We start from the raw sequence: 10,952 nt of genomic DNA on the forward strand, positions 1-10,952 counted from the left end.
TACTGGTGAGATAGCACACATGGCACTGGTGAGACAGCACACATGGCACTGGTGAGACCGCACACATGGTACTGGTGAGACCACACACATGGAACTGGTGAGACCGCACACATGGTACTGGTGAGACAAAACACATGGCACTGGTGAGACCGCACACATGGCCACTGATGAGACCGCACACTTGGGCGCTGATGAGACCGCACACTTGGGCACTGATGAGACCGCACACTTGGGCACTGATGAGACCGCACACTTGGGCACTGATGAGACCGCACACTTGGGCACTGGTGAGACCACACACTTGGGCACTGGTGAGACCACACACTTGGGCACTGGTGAGACCGCACACTTGGGCATTGATGAGACAGTACTTATGGGAACTGATTAGACCGCCCTTGTGGGCAGTGATGAGACCGCACATATGGGCAGTGATGAGACCGCACATATGGGCAGTGATGAGAACGCACATATGGGCAGTGATGAGACCGCACATATGGGCAGTGGACACTGTCTACAGCCAAATATCTGTAGGAGGGGTTTCCACCATACCTGCAAAGTTTGCAGTCATTTTTTGTTTTATTTTCAGTGTGATGTGTATTATATGTGACATTACATATCACAGAGACCGGTATTGTGTATTGTGGTGATATTGAAGCTTATTGAGATTTGCATACATTAGAGGGTTTATCTGCTGCTGTGGCTGGAGGGGAGAGAACAGACATGCTTTGCCTTTATAAAGCTGTAACCTACCTATCCTGCTGTGTGTTACTGAGTAGTGTGGCTGCAGAATGAGGGCTGTGATTTCTGTTGAAGTGGTCTTGTTTACATTTACATGTACAGGCCTAGTGTACCTCCCACATTCACAAAGCATGATGGGAAGTGTAATTTGTTTACAGTGTATAGAGAAAGCAATCTCTGTGCTAACACCTCCTCTTTGCCAGAATAGATGCTGCATTTTTTGAATTAGAAAGCTGACTTCCTGAAAATTCAATTAGAAATTCAATTCAGGTCAGCGTTTAACTCTCATGAAACATAAACCGTGTTACTATATACTGTGTGTGTAAACACACACACACCTTTATTTTACATGCACGATAGAATGTCTCACCAGAGGAATATTTTTGGTCTATTTTCTATACAATGAATGTCTAAAATGTGCACGGGGACTGTTCTACTTTGGGAAGAAACGCACAACAAAGTTTTAGGACCACAGGAAAAAATAAAGAACACATCTGTTAGCTATCTCTCATGGCCAGGATTGCATTATGCGATCAACAACAAGGAAAATATGATGAGGCCGGTGACTTTTTAAGAATCTCTTTGGATGATGCATTCTTCGGAAATCAGGGTTGTAGTACTACACACAGGTCAGCCAGGAAGCTTGTACCTGTGACTGTGAGAACAGTGAGCAGTGAAAATTGTGATTTCTATTCTCTTGTAATAGTTTTATGGGAAGGTTTTGCAAATGAAAAACCACATTCTCTTATAATGATTTAAAGGTAGTGTGGCCATTAATATGTTTTTCTACAGATAACTGCATATACACTGAGATTATTTGTCTATCTTCAAACACTATAGTTTATTTGCACTATAGTTTTAATAGATAAGGTATTCAAATAATGGTATTCAATAATAGTATCAAATAAAGTATTTGTAATTTTAACCAAATAATAAATATATATATATATATATATATATATATATATATATATATAATAATACTGTCTTATCTTTCTGAAAGTTTCAATTGTAATGCCGCGTACACACGATCGGAAATTCCGCCTGCAAAACTCTGATGAGAGCTTTTTGTCTGAAAATGCGACCGTGTGTATGCTCCATCGGTCTTTTGCTGGTGGAATTCCAGGCAGCAAAAGATTGAGAGCATGTTTTCTCGGCTCGTCGTAGAGTTGTACGTCACCGCGTTCTTGACGGTCGAAAGTTCAGAGAACTTTTGTGTAACCGTGTGTATGCAAGGCAAGCTTGCACGGAATTCCTTTTGTGTAACAAGGCACAAGGCAAGCTTGAACGGAATTCCGTCAGAAAAACCATCCAAGTTTTTTCCGACGGAAAATCCGCTTGTGTGTACGGGGCATAAGAGTTGATTATAGACATATAATTTGCATCTTGTATGTAGACACATATTTTGATGTATTTTGATGTTTTTGGCAATAGGCTGTAATTTTGAGCAATATCTATGTAAGGTTTTTGTTTATGTCTGCACCCATAATACACAATACAAAGCTTTCTGAGAGACGATTTCTTGTAGTAGAGTGGAGATTAGGTAAAGATCATGTGTAAAACAAAGATCATGCTCTGGATGCTATTTGGAGATTGATGTATGAAGAACTAGATGGAAAAAAACTTTGTAAGTTACAGTTAGAATTTTAAACTACATTAAGTCACGTAGTGCTGTTTTCTTGGTAGGCCACAGAAGAGTGGTACAGTAGTCAGGCTGGCATATGTAATTACTATGAGTGTGATTTGGAGCTACCCTTAGTGCCATCATCCTAAAAGAGATATCTTGGGTGTGTAGGTCTTTCAAGGCACCAAGTATAACACATAACCATATATATATCTATACACAGTATCTCACAAAAGTGAGTACACCCCTCACATTTTTGTAAATATTTTATTATTTCTTTTCATGATACAACACTGAAAAATGACACTTTGCTACATTGTAAACTCGTGAGTGTACAGCTTGTATAACAGTGTAAATTTTCTGTCCCCTCAAAATAACCCAACACACAGCCATTAATGTCTAAACCGCTGGCAACAAAAGTGAGTACACCCCTAAGTAAAAATGTCCAAATTGGGTCCAATTAGCCATTTTCCCTTCCCGGTGTCATGTGACTCATTAGTGTTACAAGGTCCCAGGTGTGAATGGGGAGCAGGTGTGTTAAATTTGGTGTTATCGCTCCCACTCTCTCATACTGGTCACTGGAAGTTCAACATGACACTTCATGGCAAAGAACTCTCTGAGGATCTGAAAAAAAGAATTGTTGCTCTACATAAAGATGGCCTAGGCTATAAGAAGATTGCCAACACCCTGAAACTGAGCTGCAGCACGGTGGCCAAGACCATACAGCGGTTCAACAGGACAGGTTCCACTCAGAACAGGCCTCGCCATGGTCGTTTAAAGAAGTTGAGTGCACATGCTCAACGTCATATCCAGAGTTTGTATTTGGGAAAGAAGACAAGCAGACTAAGGACATGGATTACTGGAACCATGCCCTGTGGTCTGATGAGACCAAGATAAACTTATTTGGTTCAGATGGTGGCAACCAGGTGAGGAGTACAAAGACAAGTGTGTCTTGCCTACATTCAAGCATGGTGGTGGGAGTGTCAAGGTCTGGGGCTGCATGAGTGCTGCCGGAACTGGGAAGCTACAGTTCATTGAGGGAACCATGCACGCCAACATGTACTGTGACATACTGAAGCAGAGCATGATCCCCTCCCTTCGGAGACTGGGCCACAGGGCAGTTTTCCAACATAATGACCCCAAACACACCTCCAAGACGACCACTGCCTTGCTAAAGAAACTGAGGGTAAAGGTGATGGATTGGCCAAGCATATATATAGAAACGTTTATGGACAGTATCTAGAGACAGAGTATTGCATCCACATCCCTAATAAATAGCAAATAGAAAGAAAGGGGATCAGGTCAAAACCTGTCCCTTAGTGATGGTTGGGACTTTTAAAGATGCATATATCTGTCATGAGGTAAGCACAACCATAGAGGATATTTGAAAAATTTATTTATTACAAAAAATATACAGGTTTAAAACAGTGTTAGTCATAAAAAAAATGACCGAAGTTAATACTCATGTTGAAAAGATTGAACAAATGCTAGGGTATACTAAGCAGCCGACGCGTTTCACAGTTAGAGTGACTGCTTCTTCAGGGCTATTTCCCATGCATCTGTGTAGTTCAAGTTACAAAAAACATTTGACATTAGTATCAACAAACAATTATTTTATAAACAGTGTAACAATAGATATAGTCACATTAGTGACATAGTGACATTGATCCTATCACAGCATCGAGGAGAGCGAACACCATTCCATGAAAAAAAGGCGTTGTCAGAGTCGCCTAAGTGGTTTTGTGGATGTTGAATCATGTGGAAGGAAGCCGGAACCACCCAGCTGCTGTGACTCACATCACGGCAACAGGGGAGGACGTACCAGAGAGATCAGCTGAGGATTCAACTTTTATCTCTAGCCGGGATGACCGGGAAGGATACCAACTGATTCAGACCTCTGCTAGCCTTACCCTCTTTTCTGAAGCTAAAAAAACTTAAGGTAAATTGATATACTCACTATTATTCTCTTGGCTGTTCTTTCCCTTTCTCAAAATTAAATAAATATTCCTTATAATTGCTTGTTACCACGTGCTCAGCGTTAGGCTATTATTGCTCTCCAGGGACCATACCAGGGATTTGGGATTTGTTTTATATCTATTGTTACACTGTTTATAAAATAATTGTTTGTTAATACTAATGTCAATTTTTTTTTTGTAACTTGAACTACACAGATGCATGGGAAACAGCCCTGAAGAAGCAGTAACTCTAACTGTGAAACGCGTCAGCTGCTCAGTATACCCTAGCATTTGTTCAATCTTCTCAACATGAGTATTAACTTTGGTCATTTCTTTTATGTCTAACACTATTTTAAACCTGTATATTTTTATACCATATCCTCTATGGTTGTGCTTACCTCATGACAATATATGCATCTTTAAATGTCCCAACCATCGCTAAGGGACAGGGATTGGCCAAGCATGTCTCCAGACCTAAACCCTATTGAGCATCTGTGGGGCATCCTCAAACGGAGGGTGGAGGAGCGCAAGGTCTCTAACATCCACCAGCTCCGTGATGTTGTCATGGAGGAGTGGAAGAAGACTCCAGTGGCAACCTGTGAAGCTCTAGTGAACTCCATACCCAAGAGGGTTAAGGCAGTGCTGGAAAATAATGGTGGCCACACAAAATATTGATACTTTGGGCCCAATTTGGACATTTTCACTTAGGGGTGTACTCAGCGGTTTAGACATTAATGGCTGTGTGTTGAGTTATTTTGAGGGGACAGCAAATGTACACTGTTAGACAAGCTGTACACTCACTACTTTACAGTTTACTTTTTTTGTAGCAAAGTGTCATCTCTTCAATGTTGTCACATGAAAAGATATAATAAAATATTTACAAAAATGTGAGGAGTGTACTCACTTTTCTGAGATACTGTATATATATATATATATATATATATATATATATATATATATATATATATATATAAACGTATTTTTCCAACATTAAAACATAGATAAAAGATCAGATGTAGGCTGAACATGGAAGATAATCATACACTCCTTAACATAGGTGCAACAATACTGATCAAGCTAGTATGTAGAATATGTAGTATGTATCGGGGCATAGGTTGAACCTAAAAACTCAGTAAGAGATATGTAGTTAGTCGCCTACAGCAGATGGTTACAAAAAACAAACCAGTTAGTGCAGTTCCATAATGGTTAGGTCCCTGTAAGGAAAGAGACAGAAGTGCATACAGAGACCCCTGGGGCAGCAGAAAATCTTAAACACCATAGCAGGGAGGTCTGTCCAGGGGCATGGCTGGCCACAACCATCCAACGAGTGAAGAAGCAAAGCCAGCCTGGGATATGATGTACCAGTATCATGTATGAAGACGACATTGTGGGATTACCTAAAGTGACGTTAAACATTGGTTTAAAAAAAAAAAAAAAATTTAGCCAATTATGCATTCTTAACGCAAAAAGTACCTTCTATTGATCTCAGCCCCCTTCAAATCTCCAAATTACTTTTTTACTGCTGTAATCTGACTTCCTGTTAGAGGATGGCTATGTTTGTTCTCCATGATCCCACTGTATGTCTTAATGTCGCTACCCTCCCTTGCTCGTTCCTGAAATGGATTAGGGAGTATGCACTATAGACTATCAGATTTTTGTAGTGTGCATAGAGCAAAAGCTTCACCTCATTTACTAAGCTCTGGAGCAACTGCACATATGAAGTGCAACTACACTTGCAAAGTGCACAATCTATTTGCCTTCAGTAAATTTACCCCAGACTCACTCACATCCACACACACACACACCAGAAATCAACCCTGAATGAGATACTAGGCAAGTAGAGATGAAAAAAAAAAACAAGTTTGTTAATTTTAGTTGTTCAAGCATTTACTAGATATGGTTTATAAAGGACATACAGCCCAGTATGGGTTTTTTTTTGGGCTATTCATACTTACCTAGGTAGATGCAGCATCAGACCGATGCTACATCTGTCCCCTGCCGCCTCTTCACTGAAAACCAAGCCACTGAACACCACCGATGGCTCGGTTCTCTCACCTCCCTGAGCGGAAAACTGCTGCCTGTCAGTTAGCATCTCACCTGCTCTGATCCTCCATGCTCATTGGAGCGCTGAGCTGTGGAGGGGCGGGGAGCGGCCGTCTCAGCTGCTTGCTGAGAGGTTCAGACTGCCATCAATCCAGGCAGTTGGCGGATCCAGACTTCTGAGGTCAGGATGACGCGCTGCCTGGACTGAACCTGGTGACGTCAGCGGAGAATGGACTTCAGACCGCTCTTCACTGAAAATTGGTCACAGGAGTGCAAAACGAATTGCATTCCTGTGACCCATAGGAAATTCCCAGCCTAAAAAGCTCAGGCTGGACTTCTCCTTTAACATATTTTATTGGAAGCATTTTAGAATATTAAGTTGTCCTGTACAGGCTGGTGTTGCTTTCAAAGGCATAGAAATGACCAGATTGAATTTTACATTAAATACCTGTTGTATGATGACATTTATTTTTTTAACTACTTGCATACAGTCCCCACTATAGGCTCTGATTACCAAGAATAGAATAATTTGCATTGCTTATTTTCAAAATATTGGAACCATATTCTAAAGAAATTTGATTTTACAGTAACTTGTCATTTGATAAAAAACAACATTTCTTTGGTTAAGCTGAGAGAAATGATTTTAATTTAAGGGCAGAATTGATTTAGTTAATATAATTTACTTTGAATTGTTTATTATGATAAAGGAAGCTAAGAATTTTAAAAAGCAGCAACCCCAATTTTATATTCTCCTGTAATGACATACTCTCAGTCCTGTTTTTTTTTTTTCAGAAATGTACAATTATAATGATCCTGTAATTTAAAAATCAGAGTTAAATTATAAGATTATATTAAAGCACAATGGACCAGAGGACAGTGGCTACGTTCTAAAATTCACATGAAAACCTAAAAAAGGGAATGTACTGTATCATTGGTTACCATGTACGACTGCACCAGATTTTGCAGTCTCCAGTTTTTTCCACATTGCCTTAGTTTGACTACTAGCCAAAAAGCAATGGCATGTGATACACAATCACCAGCTCTAACAAAAAATTCATCTGCTGAAATATTGGGGACATAAATGTCCATATCGTTATATATTATTTAAATGTATATTTGTATAAAAATCACACGGTATAGCTGCCGTTCTGGCATAAAAAGCCCATATTCCAGACTCACAGACATTCAAATACACAATAATGGACTATAGATATAAAACAATCCCCACATAGTTGTCGAAACACAAGCACACTGCCATAATATATCTTGTCAATAATGCATATAAAGGCCAATGAGATTATATAAAGCAAATTCACAAATGTTAAATATATCCAGCTGTGACAAATATCATGTAGCCCACAGTGGGGTCATACATCTTTAACATGATGGCATATTGGCATTAGAGTAAACCCATATAAAGTCCTGCATCTTTGGTGTAGAGTAGAACCCTCGATCATGAAGGGGCAGTAATCACACTTTCTGCATTTGTAGACACCCCTTTTTCTTCTCCCACTGTTACATAAAGTACTTTTTTTTCCCCACGGAAAATCACTATGCATCAATGTATCACCTAATAAGCGTACCTTTCTAATAATGTATTTTGGTCATGTGGGTACAAACTTCCTAACTATTTCATCATTTACTAGATGTCAATGTTTGTTGCAAATATCCCGCACTCTATAGGGGACAGTGTATCTTAAACTTAATTTAGTCATACCCGTTGGCTTATCTTGCTTCCGTTCACATACGACTACACTTATTTTGACCATAGATACACTTTAACTCCAGCTACTGGCTCGACTCGGATGACTTGATGCAATCCTGGTGTCATAAGACTTGGGTAACCAAATGCTGACTGGCTAGATAATTATAGATATAGAGATAAAGTGTTGAAAAGTGTTAAATACATATTTGCTGTGAATGAATTTATAAACAGGTTAATGCCAATAAGTAAATTATATTTCCTCCATATTCAGTTATTACCCATGTAATTTTAGATCTTCACAGCTAGGGGCGGGATCCAGTCTTGCAGGCCCAGTTCAGCTGTACCACCAGCCTTCTCAGGTCCTACTTTTGGGAGATTGTGATCTAAATCCAACAAATTGTCCTAATAAGTACTTGTCATATAGGCATTTCCCTGAACACTAGAGCAAAAATTACCAGATTATTCAATCCATTTTAATGCACCGTCATCCATGAAAATCCAGACATCACATTAATTAGGTACTTTGATGAACCAGATTTAAATGAAATAAACATGCCACAGAAAAGAACAATGAGACTGCAGATACCGATTGGTATGTCAATGTCAATGAAAATATATTGTTTGAAGTTTATATAACTACAATAGCGCTTTTAAATGTGGTATCCCATTGGTATCTCATATGTTAAACACATGTTTTATAGCATTGTTTTCTGTGGATGACTTTTGATTAAATTAAAAGCTTTTTGAATTGGTAATTGCAAACATGACTTATTTTAATGATAGTGGGTTCCAAAGAATTCTAACACTTTTTGTGTTTTCTTTTTCTTTAGCTAACCACATGTACAGTGGATGGAACACTACAAACTTTTTCTCCTTGAACAGACATATTAGTCACTGAAATGGAGCATATGTGGATAGTGGAATGATTACTTGCCTTACTGCTTACCTAAAATAACATTACAAAATCATCCTAAGAGCTGTCTAATTCTGATCCATATCCCAGCAAGTACTAGATGAGTTATATCTATAAAATTGGAACAAAACTCAATTCCCTCCTCTACAAAATTTAATTAAATGAATACAAGATGCCAGAAAAATGGAACTGATCACAAAGAGGCTAAATGATGGGCTGGACAAATTTAACACTAAATGGGATCCATAGTACTTTTATCAAACATTGCCCTGGAATGCCTGAAAGCAGGTTAGTTCCTTCTGTGGGGCACTTATTATTCTCTACCGTCTTCTGTTATTTTCTTTTATTTCTCTCCTTCATGTTCTCTTTTCCTTACTACTCTCTAAACAGCTGTGGATCTGTAATGGTTCACTAATGAAGTTTTACAGAACATACTTCTTATTGGCATGGAATATGGGAATATAACCAATTAATGTATGTAACTACGCTGCTGCACAGAAACATACAGCTTACTACATTAAATAAGTAATACAAGTATCTATAATAGCAGCAGTAAAATGGAAGTATACATGCAGAATGATTTTTAACTATTCACATAGTAACGAATTAGAAATGCTTCAAGATGTTTCTTGTTCTGTTATTTATATGTATTTTTTATTTCTAAAAAATAAACTGTGAATTTGTCATATCTAGCTAAATGAGTTGAAGTTTGGAAAAGCTACAAAATAAAGATATGTTTATAAATGCTTAGTATGTATCAAATTGTAATGGTTGTACTGTTTGATGTTGCCCAAAGTAAGGAGACTTATGCCGCGTACACACGATCAGATTTTCCGACAACAAATGTTGGATGTGAGCTTGTTGGCGGTAAGTCCGACCATGTGTATGCTCCATCGAACATTTGTTGTCGGACTTTCCACTAACAAATGTTGGCTAGCAGGTTCTCATATTTTCAGCCAACAAATTTTTGTTGTTGGACTTTGCGATTGTGTGTACACATGTCTGTCGCACAAAAGTCCACGCATGCTCGGAATCAAGTACAAGCCGGAAGCGCTCGGTCTTGTAAAACTAGCGTTCGTAATGGAGATATCACGTACGTCTTGTACATCACTACGTTCGTAATTGTTGGCCAACATTTGTGTGACCGTGTGTATGCAAGACAAGTTGGAGCCAACACCCTTGTCGGAAAGTCCGATCATGTGTATGGGGCATAAGAATTCCTGCCAAGAGTGTACCATATAATAACCGGAAATTTTTACAACTTTAAAAAACTCTTGCACATGGTTAAAATCAAGATTAGTTAAAACAATATTAAGAACATCGAATTTTGTCTCCAGCACAATAGCGGCTCCAGAGCCAGCTTGCTTTGCCTTGGGTAGAAGGTAGGTGTGCATTTTGAATCCAGCATAAGTTTGCGTCATTCTTTTTCACAGAGTGACAAAAATAACATACCAGTAATAATATATATATATATATATATATATATATATATATATATATATTTTATATATATATATATATATATTTTTTTTTTTTTTTAAATAAAAAATATTGTAAAAAATATTCTTAATATTTCTCAATAACATGTAAGCTATTGTGATATTTTTTGGATGTCTTCAAAGAATAAATGCTTGCCAACAATACATATACTTACAACTCTTTACACTTTAAAATGTTTTTTATTTATTATAATATAAATGTAGGGCTAAAACAAAACAAAACCCAAAATGTGAACAAACAATTCAGTGACCGGTGGGTGCTACCCACTGGAACATAAAAGGCAGAAAACCAAAGTGATGAAAGTAAAGTTCAATGGCTCATGTATATTATAAACTAAAACATGAGTCTAAATAGGTGAAACAATGAAGTCCCATAGTACAAAAAGTGAAATGTAAATCCAATGTGAATGAGAGATCTTCTGATCTATGATTCATCAGCATGGAAATCTTGGGATGGAAATAGATGGAATACTCT

The 10,952-nt window shown here is 38.2% G+C and overlaps 1 protein-coding gene across 2 annotated transcripts in view; it reads left to right on the forward strand.

Moving 5' to 3' along the window:
• Positions 1–10,428, forward strand: part of WDR27 (WD repeat domain 27) — a 608,839-nt gene extending 598,411 nt beyond the window's left edge. For both annotated transcript variants that reach the window (XM_073627863.1, XM_073627864.1), the window contains one exon: positions 8,896–10,428. In XM_073627863.1, the coding sequence (XP_073483964.1) occupies positions 8,896–8,943 (48 nt within the window). In that variant the 3' untranslated portion in view covers positions 8,944–10,428. The remainder of the gene's footprint in view (positions 1–8,895) is intronic.
• Positions 10,429–10,952: the final 524 nt, after the last annotated feature.

This window comes from Aquarana catesbeiana, linkage group LG04, assembly GCF_042186555.1.
Source record: "Aquarana catesbeiana isolate 2022-GZ linkage group LG04, ASM4218655v1, whole genome shotgun sequence".
Classification (NCBI taxonomy): Eukaryota; Metazoa; Chordata; class Amphibia; order Anura; family Ranidae; genus Aquarana; species Aquarana catesbeiana.